At 35.0% G+C, this 23,564-nt stretch overlaps 1 protein-coding gene and 1 pseudogene across 4 annotated transcripts; both read left to right on the forward strand.

Annotated features, from left to right (window-relative positions):
• Nucleotides 1-1,351: 1,351 nt before the first annotated feature.
• LOC150032599 (uncharacterized) lies at nucleotides 1,352-5,844 on the forward strand (annotated as a pseudogene).
• An 8,111-nt stretch (nucleotides 5,845-13,955) lies between these two features.
• Nucleotides 13,956-19,019, forward strand: LOC120069079 (putative protein phosphatase 2C 9). 4 transcript variants are annotated; one of them, XM_039020753.2, is made up of 6 exons: nucleotides 13,956-14,435; nucleotides 14,586-14,765; nucleotides 15,544-15,783; nucleotides 15,984-16,260; nucleotides 18,183-18,337; nucleotides 18,415-19,019. In XM_039020753.2, the coding sequence occupies exons 2-6, from the start codon at nucleotides 14,727-14,729 to the stop codon at nucleotides 18,553-18,555; spliced, it is 852 nt and encodes a 283-aa protein (XP_038876681.1). In that variant the 5' UTR covers nucleotides 13,956-14,435; nucleotides 14,586-14,726; the 3' UTR covers nucleotides 18,556-19,019. The 4 variants fall into 4 exon arrangements, with proteins under 4 accessions (XP_038876681.1, XP_038876682.1, XP_090163576.1 ...); XM_090307450.1 differs by having other exon boundaries at nucleotides 14,095-14,435; nucleotides 14,586-14,819; XM_039020755.1 differs by lacking the exon at nucleotides 14,586-14,765 and adding an exon at nucleotides 14,766-14,819 and having other exon boundaries at nucleotides 14,121-14,435.
• The last annotated feature ends 4,545 nt before the right edge of the window (nucleotides 19,020-23,564 follow it).

Raw genomic sequence — 23,564 nt, forward strand, 5'->3', positions numbered from 1 at the left:
GATACCAATTGTTGGATAAAGAAAAGCATCTACAGCAAAAGTACTGGATAAATAACACTCTAATTATATTAAATAAACTAGGATTAAGCATGCAAAGAGAGTTAGAAATACAACATTTGTAGTTTCCACAAGAATCTTCGTTTCTATGACCAATCGACACCACCAGCGGTAAATCCTTGCTATTCTCCGATTGAATAACACAGTTGTGGGACCGAATTTTTAGTGAAAGATAGGGAATTTCACTAAATTATTTGGAGAGTAAAAGATATTTTTGTGGAAGATTATATTGAATATTCAAGGAAGCATTATGTCACGCCCCACAAAACGGTCCTCAAAATTTTGGAAATAAGCCCCTTAGCATCCACCAAGAAGGGCCCAGCAAGCCCATGACACCTCAGGAGATCACGGCAGAACGCCCGTGCGCATCGCCTTAAGTGCGCATACGCGTGCACACCTACCAGACTCGGCGTGCGCGAGGCCCCCCCACACTTAGCTACCCAAAGACCCTTGATGGATTCTATCCGCACAGCGCTTGAGTGCGCGCTCGAACGCGCGGGCCTTCCAGACGTATCGCCCATGGTCCTGATAAGCTTGGAAGCTTTTAGAAAAGCCTAAACAATTCCAGCGCCCACGGGAGATGCCTAGACAGACCGAGACAGTGTTGGGCGGTACTAAAAGTCGACTAGAACTATCGAAAAGACTTTAGACAGTGCTAGAAAGGCCCAAACAAATCTTGATGGCTCTGGAGAACTCTAGAACGTGCTCGGCAAGGTTGGACAACGGTTGGAATGTGCTAGATGAATATGGAAGAGTCTGGAATGTTCTAGAAAGACCCCGATGTATATAGATCCTTAGCGAGAAGCCTAGAAAGGCTGAGATGTATGTAAGAAAGTCCTAGAATAGTCCTCCACCGACCTTCTTAAGTCGGTTAGGCACTACTATAAATAAGCCTGAAGGGCTCATTTGTACATCATCAAGCAATGAGCTCTCTCAAAGCAATATAGCATCATTCTCCAAACTCGCTAACGCCCGCCTACTAACGATCCCTTTCCCTTCGTGCCTTAGACATTTTTTAACCTCTAAAGGCTTACTTGAAGTGTCATTGAAGCCCGATAGCATCCAAGTTTCGCACGCATAGCCACTGAAATCAGTCGGAGCATGACAAGTGGTATCAGAGCAACGGTCTCAAACCTAGATACCCCTTGACAACATTTTTGCGCATATGGCAATTGAGGAGGAACATGTATCCCCTGCTGAACAGGTCATTAAGGGACCAGTCACTCAAGGATGAAAGGAACATCATTCTTCAACCAAGCGCTCGAAATCGAAAGGCTCGGCTGTGCGAGGACACATGGACACTCACATTGTTGCCTTTGAGCAAGGCTTGGAAGATGTTCAACAAACGGTTGGTAGGTTGAGCGACGATTACGATGCCCTTATCCAGGAGAATGTCGAGGTAACCTCAGCGGCCCGTGATATGATTAAGAAGTTTGGCCAAGCGTTCAGGAGAGAGATTAGTGCTCTCACCACCGAGGTGGCCGGCTTACACAAAGCACTTGAAGGTAAATCCAAGAACTTTACTCTGAAATAGATAAAGTTCGAAATGAATGTAAAGCCCCTTGTAACACTAGTGGCCCGACATCCATTAGTCATACTCCCGCTGCGTCTGGTGCGACCGTGCTCAAGATACCCAAATCGGATACCTACAATGGCACCCGCAATGCCACAATGCTTGAGAATTTCTTATTCGGACTCGAACAATACTTTGAAGCTCTAGAAGTATCTGATGATAATGCCCGAATAAGTAATCCTCCTACATTCCTTCGTAATGTTGCCCAACTATGGTGGTGGCGGAAGCATGCCGAACACGAATAGGGATTCTGCAACATTAATACAAGGGAACAGTTTAAGATAGAGCTTCGGAAGCATTTTGTCCCTCATAATACCGATATGGAGGTACGATGAAAACTGAGAAGATTGAGGCAAACCGAGAGTATTCTTGATTATGTCAAAGAATTCACCACAAGATTTATCTAAGAAGGACATTCTCTTCCACTTTAAGGATGGCCTAAAAGACTAGGCATGGGTAGAATTGGATAGGCGCAATGTCCAGAACTTGGATGATGCAATAGCTGCTGCTGAAACACTCGTCGACTACTCGTCCCAAAGCAAGGGGAAGAAGCCTGGTCCAAGTAAAAGTGGGGGAGATAGGCCTCATCAGAGGAAGGGAAGCCTCAAAATAAAGGTCATTCCTCTAAACCCCCTAAGCCTTGTTTCACATGTGATGGGACTCACTGGATAAGAGACTGTCCCAATCGAAAGGCTATGAATGCTCTAGTGGTTAAGTTTAGCGAGAATGAAAATGTGGGAGAACTGGTAGCCATGATGGGGTCACTCCAACAATTAGCCGCTCTTACAAAAAGCTTGACCCCTGATGAGAGTAAGGAAAGTGGCCTCCTCTATGCTGATATCATGATAAATGGAAAGGATGCGATCGCCATTCTGGACACTGACGCCACACACAACTTCATGGACGAGCGAGAAGCCAAGAGGCTCAACCTTAGCCTCGCAAAGGAACAAGGCACCATAAAGGCAATCAACTCTGGCGCTAAACCCATATGAGGCATAGCCAGGAATGTTACAGTAAAACTTGGAGATTAGACAGGTATGATGGACTTTACTGTTGTACCCATGGACGACTTCAAGGTACTCTTCGGACTAGCCTTTTTCAATAGTGCTCTTGCATTCCTTGTTCCCTTCTCAAAATCACTAGTGATCATGGAAGAACATAAACTTCAAGTAGTCCCTTTAAAAAGTAAGGAGAGACCCACCAACATGATCTCAGCCTTATAGTTTAAGCATGGGATCATCAAAGGCCAAAGCTTCATCCTGACCTCGGAAAGAGCCCTCTGTGAGGAAGAGGAAGACGGGGATGGACGAGGTCAGTCCCCTATCCCTGCGTGCATACAACAGATCCTTGATGAGTATCAAGATATAATGCCTGATGAGCTACCAAGGAAACTACCCCCTCGGCGAGGGGTAGACCATGAAATCGAGTTGGAACTAGGAGCCAAACCACCAGCCATGGCCCCTTACCACATGGCACCACCAGAGCTTGAAGAATTGAAAAGACAACTGAAAGAGTTGTTCAATGTGGGGTACATCACGCCCTCGAAAGCCCCCTTCGGTGCCCCAGTGCTTTTCCAGAAAAAAAAAAAAAAAGATAGGTCTTTACGACTATGTATCAATTATCGGGTGCACAACAAGGCAACAGTCAAGAATAAGTACCCAAAACCCTTGATAGCCGATCTCTTTGATCAGCTTAGTCAAGCCCAATACTTCAGCAAGATCGACCTACGGTTCGGATTTTACCAAGGCAGAATCAAAGTAGGAGATGAAGCAAAGACCACGTGCGTGACTCGGTATGGAGCTTAGAATTTCTAGTCATGCCCTTCCACCTGACCAATGCCCCGGCTACTTTCTGCACACTGATGAACAAATTATTTCATTCATTCTTGGACAAGTTCGTAGTGGTCTACTTGGATGACATCGTGGTTTATAGTCGAACCCTTAAAGAACATATACATCACTTAACTCAAGTCTTTCAAGTACTCCGAGAAAACGAACTGTACATCAAGAAGAAGAAATGCTCATTTGCACAGATGGAAGTAGAGTTCTTGGGACATTGGATTAAAGACGGTAAGCTATGGATGGACATAGCCAAGGTACGTGCAATACAAAACTGGAAACCTCCTTCTAATATTCCTAAATTGTGGTCCTTCCTAGGCTTTGTCAATTACTATAGGCGTTTCATCAAGGGCTACTCTGCTATCGCGATACCCCTCACCAATCTACTGAAGAAAAATGAAGCCTAGGATTGGTCGAAGGAATGCCAAAGAGCCTTTACAAAGCTCAAAGAAACTGTTTCTCAAGAATTGACAATGATACTTCCCGATTTCTCTAAACCCTTTAAGGTACACACGAATGCCTCGGATTATGCCATTGGAGGAGTACTGATGCAAAACAGGCATACAATTGCATACAAAAGCCTTTTCGCAAATTGAATGATACTGAGCGGCGATACTCTGTCCAAGAAAAAGAGATGACGGCCATTGTCCATTGTCTAAAGACATGGAGACATTATCTGCTAGGTAGAAAGTTTACAATAATGACTGATAATATTGCTACCAACTATTTCCAGACACAAAAGAAACTGTCACCAAAGCAAGCTCGAAGGCAAGACCTCTAAGGTCGAATTAGACTATAAGCTCGAATACAAGCTATGCAAGACATACGTGATGGTCGATGCCCTTAGTAGGAAAGCGATGCTCGCCACTCTCACTAGCATACTTACTAATGATTTCATCAATCGCATAAAGAGAGGTATGCAACAAGATCCTTTAGCTAAAGATCTACTCAAGTTAGCAAAAGAAGGAAAAACTCGGAGGTTCTGGGAGCAGAATGGCACCCTTGTCACCCTTGGCAACCGTCTCTTTGTACCGAAATGGGGGAATTTGTGGAAGGTTATCCTCAAGAAGTGCCATGATTCATTATGGGTTAGACACCCGGGCTTAGAAAGAACGCTCGCCCTTGCCCAAGATAAATATTACTGGCCATGAATGAAGGATGACATAGAGACGTATGTGAGGACTTGTCTTGTTTGTCATCAAGATAAGATAAGACAGCAGCAACCTATGGGCTTACTAGAACCCCTGCCCATTGCTGAAAAACTGTGGGAAAGTATCACCATGGATTTCATCGTGGCCCTACCTAAATCGAAGGGGTTTAGAAGTATAATGGTGGTAGTAGATCGGTTCAGTAAATACGCCACCTTTATTCCCTGCTCGACCAATGTGAAGGTTGATGAAGCAGTACGACACTTCTTCAAGAATATTGTGAAGCTATAGAGAATGCCCAAGAGCATCATCAGTGACTGAGACCTCTGTTTCATGGGCAAATTTTGGTGAGAACTGTTCAAACTAATGGGGACGGACCTAAACTTCTATCCCCAAAACGATGGACAAACAGAGAGAATTAATGCACTGCTCGAAACATACTTAAGACACTATGTTAGTGCTCATCAGAACAATTGGCGGGATCTTCTTGACATTGCCCTATTCTCTTATAATCTTTAAAGGAGTGAATCCACCGGGAAGAGTCCATTTGAGATAGTAATGAACCGTCAACCCAATACTCTAAATGCCTTAATAGCTGCTTATGAAGGACCAAAGCCTTCAGCTTACAAATTTGCCAAAGAGTGGAGAGAAGAATAAGACATCACTCGAGTATATCTAGAAAATGCCGCTTCACGCATTAAGAAATGGGCGGACAAGAAGAGGCGTCCTAAAGAATATCAAGAGGGAGATAGAATGATGATAAAATTAATGCCAAATCAATTTAAGTCCCTATGGAAGGTGCATAAGGGGTTGGTCAGAAAGTATGAAGGACCATTTCCCGTCATCGCTCGAGTAGGGAAGGCCGCTTATCGAGTAGAGTTGCCTCCTAAGCTCAGAATTCACAATGTCTTCCATGTAAGCATGTTGAAGCCTTTCTATGAATACACGGAAGACCCAAGCCGAAGCAAGTCTACTCGAGCTCCGACGGTTGTAGTGACCAAATATGATAGGAAGGTTAAAGAGATTATGGCCAAAAAAAGAGTAAAGAAAAGAGGGGGTTCCCAACTATACCAAACACTTGGTGAAATGGCATGAATTATCTGAAGATGAAGCCAGTTGAGAGCATGAGGATCTGCTATGGCAATTCCTAGAAAAAATTGAAGAATATAGAAGAGGAGCAAAGATAATGTTTGCGAATATAAGTGGGGGAGAGTGTCACGCCCTGTAAAATGGTCCTCAAAATTTCGAAAATGAGCCCCTTAGCATTCACCAAGAAGGGCTCGGCAAGTCCATTACACCTCAGGAGATTAGGGCAGAATGCTCGCCCGCATCGCCTTAAGCATGCATACGCGTGTGCGCCATGCCAAGCGTGCTTGCCAGACTCAGCGTGCGCGAGGCCCCACACACTCAGCTACCCGAAAACCCTCGACGGATTCTATCCGCACGCTTCATCTGCGCTCAAACGCGCAGGCCTTTCAAACGTATCGCTCACGGTCCCGACAAGCCTGGAAGCTTCTAGAAAAGCCTAGACAATGCCAGCACCCACGGGAGACGCCCAGACAGACTGAGACAGGGCTGGGCGGTACTAAGAGTCGACTGGAACTATCAAGAAGACTCTAGACAGTGCTAGAAAGGCACAGACAGATCTCGATGGCTCTGGAGAACTCTAGAACGTGCTTTTCAAGGCTAGACAATGGTTGGGACGTGCTGGATGAATCTAGAAGAGTCTAGAATGTTCTAGAAAGACCTGGATGTATATAGATCCTTAGCGAGAAGCCTAGAAAGGCTGAGATGTATGTAAGAAATTCCTAAAATAGCCTTCACCAACCTCTTTTATTCGGTCTAAGCCTTAAGTCGATTAGGCGCTACTATAAATAAGCCCGGAGGGCTCATTTGTACATCATCAAGCAATAAGCTCTCTCAAAGAAATATAGCATCATTCTTCAAACTCGCTAACGCCCGCTTACTAACGATCCCTTTCCCTTCGTGTCTTAGACATTTTTTAACCTCTAAAGGCTTACTTGGAGTGTCATTGAAGCCCGATAGCACCCAAGTGCCGCATGCATAGCCACTGAAATCAGTCGAAGCGTGACAATTAGCTTTTGCATAAGCCACTTCAAAACCCACTTAGTTAGTGGGAAAATCCAACAATTGGATTTTTCTACTAACTAATTTTTTATTAAAAAATTATAATAAACCAATTGTATTTGACAAATATGAAATACATTTTTCATATTTTAGAAATTATTTAATTAAAATAATTTTAATTTAATAAACTAAAAATTAAATATCACATATGGAATTGACTTTGATACTTAATTTTGATTGATCACATTAATCAATTTTTAAAACACTTTCATGCTAATATTTTATTTAAAATCTTATATAAAAAAAACTCTCCAAAATAAAATAATTATTTATTTATTTAATTGTAAATTAGATCTTATATAAAATAAATGTTTCCTAAAGGCCGAATTTGAACATTTCAAATTCTCACTTCACCTAATTCTTCAATGTTGTCCATAATGAGCTAGCAATGAGACCTGATGGACCTACAGATCATAGACTCCAACGATCCGAGACTAACCGGTCAAACTATTTAACCTAGTTAATCAACATTCGTTAACTAACAAAATTGTCCACCATAGCCTGTAGTTGCATTCTCCTCACTGTAGATATATTTTGTGTCCATTTGATATAACCGTCATCGATAAGTTGATCCTTCACAGGTTGTTCATAACCTTAACTAGGTCAATTATCGTTTTACCCCTGAGTTACATCTTTTCTCCTTAAGTACCACTGTCCTTCTAATGAATAATTGATTTAGGATCTTAATCACTAAATCCATTCCTTTTCAAGCCAGCAAGAGGATGGGGACTCTTGTTCAAGACCCGGATCAGCCCTTAAGGGAACAACCTTTCTACTATCCCTAAAATGGGTAGGAGTGAATTCCATCTTGCAAATTCTATGTCCCCAGCTATTTACCCAGTCTTATCCCTAAAATGGGAGGCAAATTGAGTAGTACTATTGAGCTTACCTTCACTTATGCAGATCAAGGGACATTCCCGAATAAACAGAGGTTTATAGACAGCTCAGGGTTCAGATCAAGTTATCTAGATCATCAATAAGTGAAATTAATTAGTGTTAATAGTAAACGGTGTTAATACGTAACAGTGATTATTTTGTGGTCAGTCTTACACAATCTCATCGTGTAGAACATCTCCGCTCACATGTCTCTACATGAACGAACTGATCACATCGTTTATGACACTTTACAACATTTGTAACAATCATAAAGCGAGTCGTATTCAATAGTATCTTCAGAAATAGGTACCCAACCTAATCCAAGTACTATATACTGTTTAGGCTATGTTACTCGAACTTGATCCATTTTATGTCTCCACAAAAAATCCAAGTATTCATTACAATAGCTAAGAGTTCGGAGTTTATTGGATTTAGAGTTATTAAACAATTAATTTATTTTCATTTAACAACATTTCTCTGAATAAACTCTATATATGTTTACTATTTACAAATTACGAGTTTTAGGACATACAACCCAACAAGCCCAATTAAATAACACTTATTTAATTTTAATTTGCACAATAATTGAATAACTATTTATACATTAAACCCAATTTAATGTATATATTTAATTATCATATACATCTCATGTATATGTGCAATACCTCTCTATTAATTAATTCTTTGTGAATTTAATTCACTTGAATTAATTAACTTGAATCTTACCAAATATTACTTTCCAATTTAATTATAGATCATATCCATAATTAATTATATATTAATCACATTAATATAGAGTTTCCTCAAATTAATTTGAAAAATTCAAATTATCCCTCTTAAATATTCTCTAGTGAGCTAACGAAGGGACCTAATAGATCTGTTGATCAGAAGCTCCAATGATATGAGATTAATTAGCTAAACTCATTAACCAAATTAATCAATATTCGTTAATTGTGGGTACACTCCACTAAAGACCACGGTCGCACTCTTCTCACTACAGATATATTTCTATGTCCACGGATATAGACCAATACCAGCAAGTTAGTCCTTAACGAGTGTTTGTAACTCCAACTGGGTCAAATTACCATTTTACCCTTAGGTTACCTTTGACTCCTTAAGTACCAGTGCTCCTCTACTAAACAATTTGTTTATGGTCCAACCAATAAATAGAAACCCCTCTCGGACCAATGAGAAAGTAGAGCCTTTTGTTCAAGTCCCAGAGACACCACTTAAGGGAACATTTATCTACTTACCCTTAAGGCAGGAATGAGCGAATTCTATCTTGTATTATTACGTTCCTAGTTCCCTACTCGGTCTTGTCCCCAAAATGTAGGAATATTGGGCTAGCGATCTAGCCACCCTCACCCATACAAATAAAAGGACAATCTCTCGTGAACAGGAGTTCATAATATACTCAGGAATTAAGACTAAGTCACTTAGGTCATCCTATTGAAATAGAAACATAACTAGTCAATAGTGTTACATTTAGTGGTTACTAATTCGCGATCCAGTCTTATGCAACCTCATTGCATAAGATACTCTCACTCGCGTGTCACCTACACGAACGTGTTGGATTATTACATTTGTATCAAATACAAAGTGGGTCGTATCCATAGTGTTACTAGGATAAGGTACCTAGCCTTATCCCTATACTATAGACCATTTAGGTTGTATCTTGAGCATTGATCTCTGTATGTCTCCACATACAATTCAAGACTTATAAAACAACCTTGGATATTAGTTTATTGGATTTAGGTTTATTAAGACAAAATAGACAACAATACAAGTAATAACATTTATTGAATTAACATCCATAACTTTTTATTGATGACAGACAATTAATAACATTTACTATCTATGAGTTTTAGGGTGTAAAACTCAACAAGAGTTATCTTGTTAGTCGATTGAACAAGCCTACCATTTTGGGGATCTGCTCGAATAGGGAGTTGGGAACAAAACTGCACAAGATTGAATTTACTTCTTCTCGTCCTTAGGAAAAGTAGATAAATTGCTCCCTTAATAACTGATTCTGGGTCTTGAACATTGAGGCTTCAACCTCTCACTAGTCCGAGAGGTGTTAGTTTATAGTTGGACTATAAAATGTTTGTTCATTAGGGAAATCAGTGGTACTTAAGTTAAAGGTAACTACAGGGGTAAAACGGTTGACTCAACTATAGTTATGAGCGATTTTTGAAGGGTCGGTCGATTCACTGTTGATTGGTTATATCAGTGGACACATAAATATATCTATAGTGCAAAGAATGTAGCTATCGGTCTTTAGTGGAATGACGAGAATGATTAATTTAATTAAAGAGTTTAACTAATTAATCTCATATCATTGGAGCTTCTACTCTATAGGTTCATAAGGTCTCCTTCTTAGCTTCTAAAGGATAGATAAAAGGAATGATTTGAATTATTCAAGTCAATTGATGAAACAGCATATTAATGAGATTAATATAATATAGCTAATTATAGATGTGATCCATAATTAAGAGAAAAATATTTAAATAAGATTCAAATATTAAATTCTTATGAATTAGAATCATGAAGAATTAATTAATTAATTTTGAAAGGTGAAGACAAATAAACATACAATGTTTATTTATTTATTAATTAACTATATATATTAAATTGGATTTAATATATATGGTTATTTAATTTGTATGTTATTTAATTGAGTAAATGTTATTTAATTAATTGGGCTTAAGGTTAAACTGGGAAAGACTTGGAGAAGGGATTCATATAAATATCTCTTTATGGCCAATTTAGGGGATGAAATTTCATTGTGAAAAAAACCTAGCCTCCAATCTAGATTTCCTCTCAATTTTTTTTTTTCTCTAAACCAGTCTCTATTATTCTTCCTCTGATAGAAACTACTCTTCTACCCTTGGATTCCTAGAGAATAACAAGGTTGCACTTGCGGTGGTGTCCTTTGTTTATTGAAGAAACGTTCTTGAGAATATGGAGAGGAAAACGTGAAGAGTTCGAGATTCAACAAAAGTTTGTTGCTTTATCCCTTTGTTTCTTCTTGTAAAGCATGCTTCCTATAATGTTTATCCATTACTATTTCTGTTTTCTTTGTTGTTTTTGTTTCCTTAAAAACTGAAAAATAAAATACAAAGCAATCTCATGCTTCCGGGGAATTCGATTCCCTTCACCGTACAGGTGTTGAAGCGCTGGCTATTTAAGAAGGCCTCCATTTGGCAGTTAGAATGGTATTATCTCAATTATTGGTGTTGTCAGATTCTTTATTTAGATGCTCAAATGCACTATGGGGGTCTATGTGGACTTGGCTAATTATGTGGCTGATATTAAGAAGATTCAGCTTCTTTCTGGTCCATTACGTGCCCTGTACTTCCAATACCAACGTACGAGTTGGCTAGGATGGGATGCTCGGGATCAAGTGCTTTGTGGCATAATTGTTTCCCTTTGAGGATTCTTTTTGTATCCAAGAGATGTTTCTTTTCTTGTTTGTCAGAGTACTTTGTAATTTCTGTTGTTACGTTTGTTTAAAAGAATAAACTGCATGTAAAATCTTTCTAATAGAATACACCCTATTTTTTTTATTTTGTGTCTAACAAGTTCACAAATTTCCAATTTTGTACATAACCAAGACATTGTTCTAATTCTACCCCCTCCAAAAAAAAAACATAAACATAATTAAAAACCATAAACTTATTCAGTATAACATTAAATTTTATTAGACATAAAATTGTTATAGTTAAGAAATGGCAAATACATCAATGGCGCTTTTAGACACTAGGAGTGCAACAAAAAACCGAAAATCTGAAAAACCAAATCAATTCATTGGTTTGGTTTATTTTTTAGTATAAAATTGGACATATTAGTTTGTATTTGGAGAAAACCAAAATGTATTGGTTCAGATTGGTTTTTTATTGGAAAAACCAATCAAAATCGGACTGAACTGAGGGTAGATATACCATTAAAAAATAAACTCTAACATTAGGTTTCTTTTAGTGTTTTAATTATTATGGTGCATATATATTTATTGTTTAGAAAAAGAAAAAAGACCAATTATTATGAAGTGTTCATATTTTTTATTTAGCAAGTGGCAAGAAAAAAATAAAAAGATGTCCAATTTCAATTTATAAAATAAGAAATGAACCCAATTTTAATTTTAAATTAGCAAAAATGAGGTCATTTAAAACAAAGTTGGGAATAAGAATTAAAATTTGAAAGAAAAAAAAGAAAATGTAAAAAATTGAGAACCAAACCAATAATAAATTGAACCAAATAAAAATCGGTCTATTGGTTTTTTTATTAGACATCGATTTGGATCTGTTTTTTATAAAATCGATTGGTTTGGATTGGTTCTTGGTTGACCCCAAAACCGACAAAACCAAACCAACTATCACCCCAATTAGACACAATTGAATGGTATAAAATTTAGGGACATTCTAGACAATTTAAAAGTTAAAAAATCTTCAAGTCATCAATTAAAATTTACAAACCTATAAGATAAGAAATTGAAAATTCAAGAATTAAATTTGTAATTGTAATTTAATAGGTCAAATAATTATCCCGATCATAATAATTATATATGTCATCATTTGCTCAACAAATTGATAATTCTACTTTAAACATGTGTATTATTAGCATATTTGTAATTAACAAATATTGAAGTGGATATTCTAACTTCGACCTCAAAAGAATAAAACGATACTATAACCATTGAACTATACTAATGTTTGTTAGATATATATCAGCTAAACAAATATCGACTAAGACGAGTATTGAAATGGGTTTGATGATATTATTTAAACGGTGAAAATAACAACAATACAAAAAGAATTTGAAAACTTAAAATGGTCACACTAATTTATTGAATAAAACATTTAGGAATAAAATAAAAGTAGATATTTTAAACGTTTTAAAGTAAACTAGAAGAAAATAAAAAATAAAAAAAAAAAAAAAAAACTAATGAGGGGAAAGAAAATAAAATATAGTAATTGACGGAGTCAAAAGGGGAAAGGCCAATAAATAGACAAAATTTATAGACCCAAAAGAAATTGAATTTTCATAGCAAAGACTTTTTTTTGGTAGAGACAAAATAATACGAACAAATCGAGGTTTCCATATGGAAATACAATGGCTGACTTTGGCAAACGTTGTGGACCCCATTCCCCCACTCGGATTGCACGTGCGAGCCCAAACAAAATATTCGTGAAATTCCAAGTTTACCTTTTTTCTTCTTTTAATTTTTTTTTACCTTTTTATGAGTAATTTTGTGTAAATATTAGTGATATTTAGACTCTTAGTTTAGCTCCTCTTATAAATACCTATGCATGTTTTGTTTGGTGATGGTTTCGTTTTTTTAATTTCTATTTTTTAAAGATTAAGTTTATTTTCTCCTAATTTCTTATCATAATTTGCATCTTTTTTAAATACAGTTGTTGAATTCTTAGTCAAATTTCAAAAAAAAAAAACCTATTTTTTTAATTTTTAAAATTTGGCTTAATTTTTTAAACTATTAGTAAAAAGGGATAAGACAAATAAAAAAAATTGGAGGTGGAAATAGTGTCTACTAGCTTAATTCTAAAAAATAAAAAACAAAAAACCAAACAAATGGAATATTAGATATATGTTCGACAAATAAGCTGCATAATGAAATTGTTGATGGAATTGTAGGATATGGGAGATCGACGTCTAGATCATGTGCAAAATTCAAAATTTTCCAATTGATTGCATATGCTTGTTGAGAAGGATAAGGAGTTGTAATCTATGTATAGTTATATGGTTAAAGCATTCCTAATCGGAGAAAGTATTTAGAGAAAGGAAAGAAAATACGTTACAAAAAGTACACAAATTTTGAAGAAAAATGCTATCTATAGTAAGTTAGAAATAGATATATAATATGAGGAAAATTATTATAAATAGAAAAATCTCAATAATATTTATAATTTATTGTAAAATGTTTCAAAAGTGTTTGTACTTTCGAAACGTTTGGTTATAAAGTGTAAATATTTTTAAATATTTTTTTATATTTAAAAAGTTCAGACTATATACAATCTGCATTTAAAATTTATTTTTCTAATATAATGTGTTTTTATAATTAAAATTTCTATTTACTACTTTTAAAATGTATGAGAATAAAAACTAAGTTTAAAGAATATTAATTTTTTGAATAAAAGCTAAGATAATATTAGTTGTTCTAAAAATACATAATATTTATTTATTATATGGATAAATTTTTTATATATAATTAAAATTTATTTTAAACTTTACGTTTTCAGATGAATATTTCTAGTACTACAGTAGCCTAATATTTATAAAAAATAATCAAACGAGACTCATATAATAAAACAATATATTATATAATGACGAAGGAGAAAAAAAAAAAAGAAAAAGAAAAGAAAAAGAAGAGAGAAAAGAAAACAATGATGAAGATGAAGGAAAAGAAAGAAAAGCAAAGCAAAAAAGAGGGCACAATGTCAGTAAACAACTAACAATTGGGTGGAAAAAAGAAGAAGAAAAAGAGAAAAAGGAGCACTAAAAATCAAAGTCAATAAGGGAAAGCTCTGCCCCTCCTTTGGTAATAGGCTTCCATTTCCTCTTCCTTTTTTGCGATTTCTTTCTTTTCCCACCGCGTGGACTTACCCCAACTCAACTACAACGGTTACACAAAATTTCATCGATTCCTTCTTCATCACAGCCTTCCTTTTTTTGCTTTTTTTTCTTCCCAATACACTGATTCTTTGTAATTATTCAATAATTCAGCTTCTGGGGTTGTTCTATTTTCTCGTTTTCTTCCAATTTTCGACCACTTGTGGATCGGTAAGCCGACTTCTGAGCTACCCTTTTGGTATTTTTTTTTTATTGTTTTTTTTGTAATTCCCTTGACTTTTTGGTGTTATTGGGATGTTTTTTATCATGGGTCTTTGGCGTTTGATTGATCGGAATTGTTTTTTTTTTTTTAATTTGCAGTTTTGTAGGATTCTGTGATTTTTGCTTTCCCTTTTGTTGTGGGAATCTTTTTTGCGGGAGAAATTTAGGAATTTCTCTTCTGCTATTGAGGTGGATGATTCTTGAAAGGGGAAAGAAGGTGAAGTGGGAAGAATAAATTGTATGGATAACTTATGTTGCTTCAATTCTGTCTATTCTCAGGTAGTAATCTCTCCTGACTTCTCCTTTGGCTGGTTTTATGTTAAATTCATTACGGTATGTGTTGACTTCTGTTGAACTTTGTGAGGGGGTTGTTTCTGAGCTTGATGAGTTATATGATCTATCTTTGAGCTACGTTGAGGTCTCTGGGTATCTTTTATACCGATCACTCATCAGTCATCATTTGGACTTGTTCTTGATTTATTAGATAAAGCTGATCTTGTTACCTTTAGAAGGAGCTTCTTGTTTAAGTTTGTTTCAACATGGTAACTAACTTTATGGGTTGGGATTATGAACTAGTTCTGTTCTTGCTTTTATGCAAGTTTTCGTTTTGAATACAGCACGACCAATAAAAGTGGTTGTCTTCTCGCAACAATGTTTGGAAGAATTGTCAACTTCTCTTTCTTCCTTGAGGTTCAAAGTTGCCAATACTTGCTATTTGTTTGTTCATTTAAGATTATGCAATTTGATGAGTAAACCGGAAAAGGTCAGAAACTCTTTATTGTTAGTTTCTCGTTATTCATATATATCACGAGGGATTTGGTTCAATGATGACATCCACAGTCCGAAATCCAACGTTTTTGGATTTTTCTTTGAAATGAACTTTTGTTTTATCTTTTGAATGTGGAAAAAGATCGGAACATTTCACTAGCAAATTGCATCCGTGAGTAGCACCCCAATATTGCCAGTTATTATTAGGCACATTCATATTGATATTACTGATAATGAAATAAAAACTATGGAAGATTTATTTTGAATTGGAATTTCCCTTTGTCTTCAGTTTGTAGGAGGACGTTCATCATGTAGCTCTGGAAAGGGCAGGGGCAATCTCTGCCCTGCCAGGTATGGGTTTAGCCTAGTAAAAGGCAAAGCAAATCATCCCATGGAGGATTATCATGTTGCTAAATTTATTACTGTGCACGGTCGTGAGCTAGGCCTTTTTGCTATATATGATGGACATTTAGGAGACAGCGTACCCGCCTATCTACAGAAGCATCTATTTCCTAATATACTGAAGGATGTAAGTTCTTCGCTAGGTGCAATTATTGTTCCATCAAGATTGCAATATATTATCAATTATCAGCTGTCACTACTGGCAAAACTCATTTGGGAATAACATTAATTCGTTCAAAAGTTTGGATGTCTATTTTTATCCCTCATGAATGCTAGTTAGGAAGGTGTTTACTGACATCTTGGCATGATATCTTGTGATTGCTTCAGGAGGAATTCTGGTCGAATCCCGGCAGCTCTATCTTTAAGGCTTACGAGAAGACAGACCAAGCAATACTCTCACACAGTCCTGACTTAGGAAGAGGTGGATCCACTGCCGTCACTGCAATTTTGATAAACGGTCAGAAATTATGGGTGGCTAATGTTGGAGATTCGCGTGCAGTCCTTTCAAAAAAAGGGCAGGAAGTGCAAATGTCTATTGATCACGAGCCAAACACTGAGCGAGGAAGTATTGAGGACAGAGGTGGCTTTGTCTCTAACATGCCAGGTCTGGTAATGTGATGCATTGATGTATCCTCATGAATGCAAGTGTTCATACCTTAGCAGACATGCATTTTTCTCTTGTCAGCTCTCTTAGATGCAAGTGCAATGTGACCGTGTTGCATGAATGCTACTAATTGTTTTTGTTTTTGAGAATGCACGTTATGTTGTAGGTTCAAGCTTTTTTGTGTCATCTACTCAGAAAACTGAATATCTAATGAATTTTCTAACATCAAATGTTGTTAAATATGGTGGTGGTCCAGACACTCACAAGGAAACGATTAATGGCCATTTGATATTTGCTGCAAACAATGTTAAAAACTGCTTTCGAATTAAATGTTTCATCGGTTTTTATTTAAAGAGTGTTTCTACTGCAAACATTGTTTTCAGATCTTTGAAATTCACTCCATGTTCTCGTGATCTTTTAATTAGATAAATTCTTTCTGTTCTTCTCCGTGCATATTGAGAATGTGGTTCTATGTGAGAATGTGGGGATAACCTCTCTCTCTCTGTGTTTATTCCTTTTCTTTTCTTGTTTTTGTTTTTTTTGTTTGTTTGTTTGTTTTTGTTTTGTTTTGTTTTGTTTTGTTTTGTCTTTTTAAGTTTTGTTTTTATTTTTTAAAATGAGAAAGCAAGCTTTCATTGGAAAAAAAAGGTAAAAGAATGCAAGGACATAAAAAAGGAGCCCACAAAAGACAGATACAACACAAAGGAATAACCTCTAATCAAGCAAAACAATACCTAACAAGTGATTACAAAAAATACCTTCGTATTGATGTCTACATGGAACCCTAGCAAGGAACTAAACATTGTTAGGATGATGCTCTAGCCCTCTACCGGTCCTATTGTTCCTCTTTCCCCAAAGCTCCAACACGATAGTGCACACATACTAGTCACAGAAACTTTGTAATGTTTGATGACATTTGAAGGTGAAAATGGCTAATGTCAAGTCACTATTGCCTTCTCTAATCTTTCTTGATTCTAGGAGATGATACTTATCATGATTCCTCTGGATGCTATTTCAGCATGCAGTCTTCTGTTAACTCTATGATTAATGATCAGCCAATGTTCGATATCTCCTCTTAAGGTACATTTATTGGATGTGAGACAGAAACTTAGAAAACATTGACCATCAGATTATCTTGAAGTAGCGGATATGATGTGTCAGACTGTAACACTTGCCCTTCTCTGCACTTTTTTGCCAGCGAAAAGAAAATTGTCACAATTGGAAACAGGAAATGAGAAATCATTTCTACCTGTTGTCATAGAAAATCCTAAGTAGTCTCCTAGAATGAACTTTTGCATTTGGTAACTAAATTAGGGTGTGGCTTTGGAAGTGTTCAGTAACTAGAAAATATTCGTGAGTGTTTGGGCCAGTATTTGTGCACCTCGACTAATCTCATGGGACAACCCACCTGACCCTACAACTCGTAGGATATTAAATCCTAGGTAGGTGGCCATCAATGTCTTCTTTTGTTAATGCTTTCATTAACAAAATCTACTATTTTAAGAATGTTTTCTAGGATGGGAGAGGAACAGCAGAAGTTACTAACTGCACACTTTCTTAAAAGATTGAGACCAAAAAACAGGTTATGGGACTGGCTTCAAATGGTTTAGCATCAGAGTTGTTTTGTAGTCAGTGATGCCACATCTTTCGCTCTCCTTTTTTGTTTCCCTTTTCAATTTTTCATCTTTTCCGACATTTGGACTTCTAGTCTCCATCTGAAGTGGTGTTATAAATATCCAATTCCTCTTCTAGTAACTTCTAGATATATCCTGAATCGCACATGAAGGTTAAGAGCCACATTTATTCACAAAATCTTTTCTCTCTTATGGGAGTTACGGTTAATGATGTCATACAGTCTGAGCTTGCTATGATTTTAATTGTTTGACTTCATAATAATTCGATTATATTTTATGTCATGTTAGGAGATGTTGCAAGAGTGAACGGGCAGCTTGCAGTTTCTCGAGCATTTGGCGACAAGAACCTCAAGACACACTTGCGATCTGATCCTGATATAACGAATGCCGATGTTGACTCTGACACCGAGCTTCTTATCTTAGCAAGTGATGGTCTATGGAAGGTGATTGCTTCCCATCAAACTGCAACAAGTATTCCATTTTGAATGTTTTAAGTTTCTCAAAAATTTGTGATATTCAGGTCATGACAAATCAAGAAGCCGTGGATATAGCAAGAAAAACCAAGGATCCCCAGAGAGCAGCAAAGCAATTAGCAGCAGAAGCACTGAAAAGGGAAAGCAAAGACGACATCTCAATCATCGTGGTTCGTTTCAAAGGGTAAAACTCGTGTTGAGCTGAAGTTTGTTACCATTACTTATGTATTAGGGGGTGTTTTACAATCCATGGCAACTCTACAATCTTTAAGCCATCCCCAGTACGAAGAATCTAAAGAAAAACCCGTATAAATTTCGATATCTCTGCAAAATATGTTTAATCTCCCAGTTCTCCCCCAGCAGAAAGATTAAGAAAAAAAGGCATCTCTGTAGTATAATATGATGTTCTTGCTCTAAATTGGTGCAGTTTGATCTTTTTTTACATGATTTCTCTTTTATCTGTAGATCCATGTATACCTTCATTTTTCTGTAACTTTTTTTGTGAACTTGTGAAACAGTTTGGAACTGTAGGTTTGGCCTTTGGGGTCTCCATGGAACAGCTGCATGAGATGTATGCAACTATTGTAATAGATTGATGAGCTTTTTGGTTGATATATTTTATATCCTTGAAAATAAATTGTACTTTGATTTAGGCTCCCTTTGTTATTGGGGTAGAATCTGCAGTTTCAGGCCATTATATCTTGGATTCCACTGTCTCATTTCTTCTTTTATTCTAGTTATCACTAAAACATTACATTTCAAAAAGAGAAGTGACTCATTTCTTCTTTTATTCTAGTTATCACTAAAACATTACATTTCAAAAAGAGAAGTGACTTGAAACTATATATTTAACTTATATGATGAGATATTAAATGCTCATCTAATTTGGGTTGGCTACATCAATTTAGCGTAGGTTTGGTGGAAGTTGAGGAAATTTTAGAGCTTCATTTATTTGATTTGGTAAAGAGAAGTGTTTCACATTTAAAGCACAATATGTGAGCTTAATATGAAGTATTTTGTAGGGTGCAAAAGTATAATGTTGATGTTTATTTGATAATGAAGTTTTAAAGGTAATATTTTAATCTCTGAGGTTTGAAAAATGATTTTAAACGGTCTCCAAATTAATTTGATCGTTAGTTGATTAATAAGAAAATGATATGACAAATTTTAAATAAGGTATATTATATTTTTCATTTTCTTTTTATTTCATCCCTTTCTCTTTCTTCTCTCCCATTCTCTCTTGCCTCCTTCCTTTTTCTTCTTCATCTTCCTTTGCCTTTTGGTAAGTTTTGAAAAATTTAGAGATAAAACAGACACTAATCTCACTCTTCAGGGATCAAGTGTATGTTATCTTTTTATATTTTGTAATTATAATAGATCTTGTTAAATATGTTTCTAGTTTATGAGGTTTGTAAAAATAGTCGAAAACGACTTAGGTAATTAGTTGACTAACGATGTAATCGTTAACTTGATAAATCTAATAACTTAATATTTTCTCTTTTTCTTCTCCCTCTTTTTTCTTGTCCTTCGGGGTTTAAAAGATAGTTTATAACTTAATATAATGGACCATTTTAAACTATTTTTTAAACCCCATTGACTAAAAATGTCGTCTTTTTTTTTTTTTTCAAAATCTCAATAACTAAATAGATATCTAATTTAAGTGCCTGCTTGCTTCGCAATCCACATTTTGTTTTATGTAATTCTGTGAATATGTGTATTGCAGACAATCCAAATTTTGTTTCTGAAAATTGTTTCTGAATTTTGTTGTCCAAATAATGTAAATTCTCAAATCAACATTTTTATATTTTTATTATATTCAAAATTCGAATTTTAATATTTAAAATGTAGAATTATATTAAATAAAAAAAATATATTTAGAAATATAGTATACACGGTGTTATAACTCAATTCAATTTTTTTTAAAAATTAAAATATTTATTATGTAATATATTATAAATTAGGTTAAATTCCAGATTCAGTCCCTATAGTTTGGATAAAGTTAAAAGTTAGTCCATATGATTTTAAAATTTAGATTTTAATTCCTATGGTTTGACATAACTTCATATATAGTCTCTATGGTTTGTTAAATCATTTTAAATAATTCTTACGACCCTACCATAGGGACTATTTATGAAGCTTTTATCAAACCATATGGGTAAAAGTAACTTTTACTGATATAAACTTGGCCGTCTTAGTTAGTCTATCGACTACTACCCAAATACCATCATATTCTGAGGGCATCCTAGGCAATCCAAACAGGAAGTCTATTGTCACATGCTCCCACTTCCACCCAGGCACAAAAATTTATTTCTTCCATAGAGATTGTCTCTCTTTTGTGTTAATTTCTTTGACATTCTCTCCTTCAATTTCTTCAACACAAGCGCTCGCACACATCGCTTAAAACAACATTTTCAAGATACGATGTTAATGGTATATGAATTATATTTAATTTGGTCTATCAATTGTATAATAAATATTTCATATTTCATATGTTAATTGATTGATATACCTAATTTAGAAAGAAAAAAAGCATATAAATGTTTAGATTTAATTTTCAAAAACTAAAATAGTTACTAAACCGTACTTTTTAATTTTTGATTTTTTGTTTTTGAAATTTGTGTTTGATTTTCACATTTTCTATGCCGCTATTAAAGTTCCTAGCCAACTATCGGTTGCTGCAAGCACTCAAACAATCAGCTAATTAACACTTTAATTATTACTAAGTGAGTGGGCAAGGTGTTGAAAATGGGATTAATCTACTAATTGAAAACAAAAATTGGAGAAATCCACTTTCATTAAATAAAAAAAGAGAGATATGCTAGCACTCTTCAGTAATAGGGTTATTATCTCTAATCATGTTATTATCAATCATGAACGTTGTGGTAGAAGCTTTTTTTCTCCCCATGTTAATTTTTTACATTAGTTATAAATTGTCTAAATGAGGAATTACTAAGGGATAAGATATGTTTAGTGGTGTTAAAGGAAACTTTATCACAAAAAGGTATGTAATTAGGTATTTTTTGCAAAAATAGCAAACACGAAGCCAAGCCCATGTATAAAATTTATAAAATGTCACAAATGCTCTCACTGTTGATATATATTTGATATATCTAGTACACTACTATAATTCCTCATGTATCAAATATAATCAAAATTGGTTTTCTCCAAAATTTCAACTTCAAGAACATCATGTATCATCCTCCTGTTCATTGCCTCATATAATGACTATGAGATATGGCAAATGAACATCAAGACTACCTTTCTGAATTAAAATCTTGAGGAGACTATTTATATGGTGTAGTACAAGGGATTCATAACCCAAGTCCTAGATTCTAACCTGACTTTTCCAAACCTAGATTCTATCCTTAGACTACCCTCCCGAGTATCTCTAATGAACGAATGATGCATACATAATACAAGATAATCACATAGAATGAAGATCCCAGGTTATGCTAGCTAAGTGCTTCTCAAATTTCAACTCTCGACGGTGTAAATCTGCTTGTTTCTTCATGCGGTTTTGAGCAATTGCTAGGTGTTCTTTGAGTGCGTTTAAGGCCAAGTCCCTGTCGTGAGACGGAAGATGTCCCAATTGAAGAGATGGCTCTTGTTTCGTAAAAACTGGAAAATATCTTAATGAAGAGAGGCCCCAAACCACCTCTTCTAGCTTTAAGATAATTTAATACATAATAATAACAATAATTTATTTTACAAATCAATAATTCATATTCTCATTTCTCACTGTTGATATATATTTGATACACTTGGTTACAAAATAACTCCCTATAGAGTTAGTATTTTGAATTCAAAATTCAAAAACCAATTTTGATTTAATTTAATTATATTAACCAATTAATATAATTAAATTATATATTATATCTCATATAATAAATAATCTATAGTATTAATCATAAGACCTAAATTCTAACTTCTTCCAAACTATAGGGATAAAAAAAAATTCAATATATCCTATAAATTATATATTATTACAAAATAATAATTTTACAAATTTTTTTTTAACATAAACTATGTTTATAATTATTGTTTATTATCAACTAATATTTTAATAGATAACTACAACTAATTTGCAATGGTTTAAATTAGAATTCAATTTCTAAATTCTGCTACCAAATACATATCTGAAAACATGAAATATAATTATGTTTTCATTTAACCCTTTGTCTAATTTTCAAATTCTCTATCAAATAGAACCCTAAACTTCGACTAAAAATGTATTTTACTCTAAATGAGAGAGTGTAGACCGATTTATATATCAAGTTTGACTAAGATTATTTAGAAAATGTTCAAGGATACAATGTATGAAGAAAATTGGGCATTTGGGTGATGATAACTATTTAAATGAGGGCTAATTTTGTACATGTCTATAGTCACCATTTTTTTTTTCACAAATGGTCAAAAGTTTTAGGAATTTTCATAAAAATCCAAGTACACTTACAATTTAAACCCTTCAATCAATTCTAATGTGTAAACAAATAAAAAATAAATAATTAGAAAAATTTTCCATTTCCTTAATTATAGGCTCCATTTGCCTAATTTTTTCTCCACTTACAAATTTTTCAACCAAATTTTTGGAATCTCCATTTGTACAATTTTCTCTCCATTTGACACTTCATTTTTGTTTACTTTCCCTATGAATGGTTCAATAGTAGAAATCTCATTTTCTACCATTTTTATTATATCTTTTGAGAAATATGTTGAATAGATTTTACTGATTCCTTTGTTCTTACAAATTTACCAAAATACATCCCTATTTGTTTTTGGTAACCATTCAATGTTCTTACTACTTGTTTATGCATTATCATGTATTTATTGTATATCTATTGATGTAGTTGATTATAAATATTAGTTCATATACGTTTGATACATGAATTACCGACTTAAACTCACTGCTCGTAGGCAATCAGAGCATGTACTAGCAGCAAAGAGAGTCGTCCAACATTGACTGCAGGGACATACAAAACATATTTGGAACGGATCAAATAAATGTCTAGAAAGTAGAGGCGAATGGATATGACCACGAACGAAATTTCAACAGAGATGACTTGATTAGAACTCCGTGAATCTGACGACACGATGACAAGCTTTCTTAGACAAGCTTGGTTGACCAACCTCCATTTTAGATTTGCTCAAGTTTTATTTCGGGGTTTATATACTTTCTACTATGTACTATATCTACTAT

Source organism: Benincasa hispida, chromosome 11 (genome assembly GCF_027475165.1).
Source record: "Benincasa hispida cultivar pf3 chromosome 11, pf3_genome.v1.1, whole genome shotgun sequence".
Classification (NCBI taxonomy): domain Eukaryota; kingdom Viridiplantae; phylum Streptophyta; class Magnoliopsida; order Cucurbitales; family Cucurbitaceae; genus Benincasa; species Benincasa hispida.

What these genes read in the sequence shown, in the direction of transcription:
- LOC120069079 (XM_090307450.1), top strand. Translation starts at nt 14,727, where the DNA reads ATGGATAACTTATGTTGCTTCAATTCTGTCTATTCTCAGGTAGTAATC. An exon ending in TTTATGTTAAATTCATTACG is followed by an intron (nt 14,820 to 15,543) that starts GTATGTGTTGAC and finishes CTTTGTCTTCAG; the next exon opens with TTTGTAGGAGGACGTTCATC. An exon ending in TTCCTAATATACTGAAGGAT is followed by an intron (nt 15,784 to 15,983) that starts GTAAGTTCTTCG and finishes TGATTGCTTCAG; the next exon opens with GAGGAATTCTGGTCGAATCC.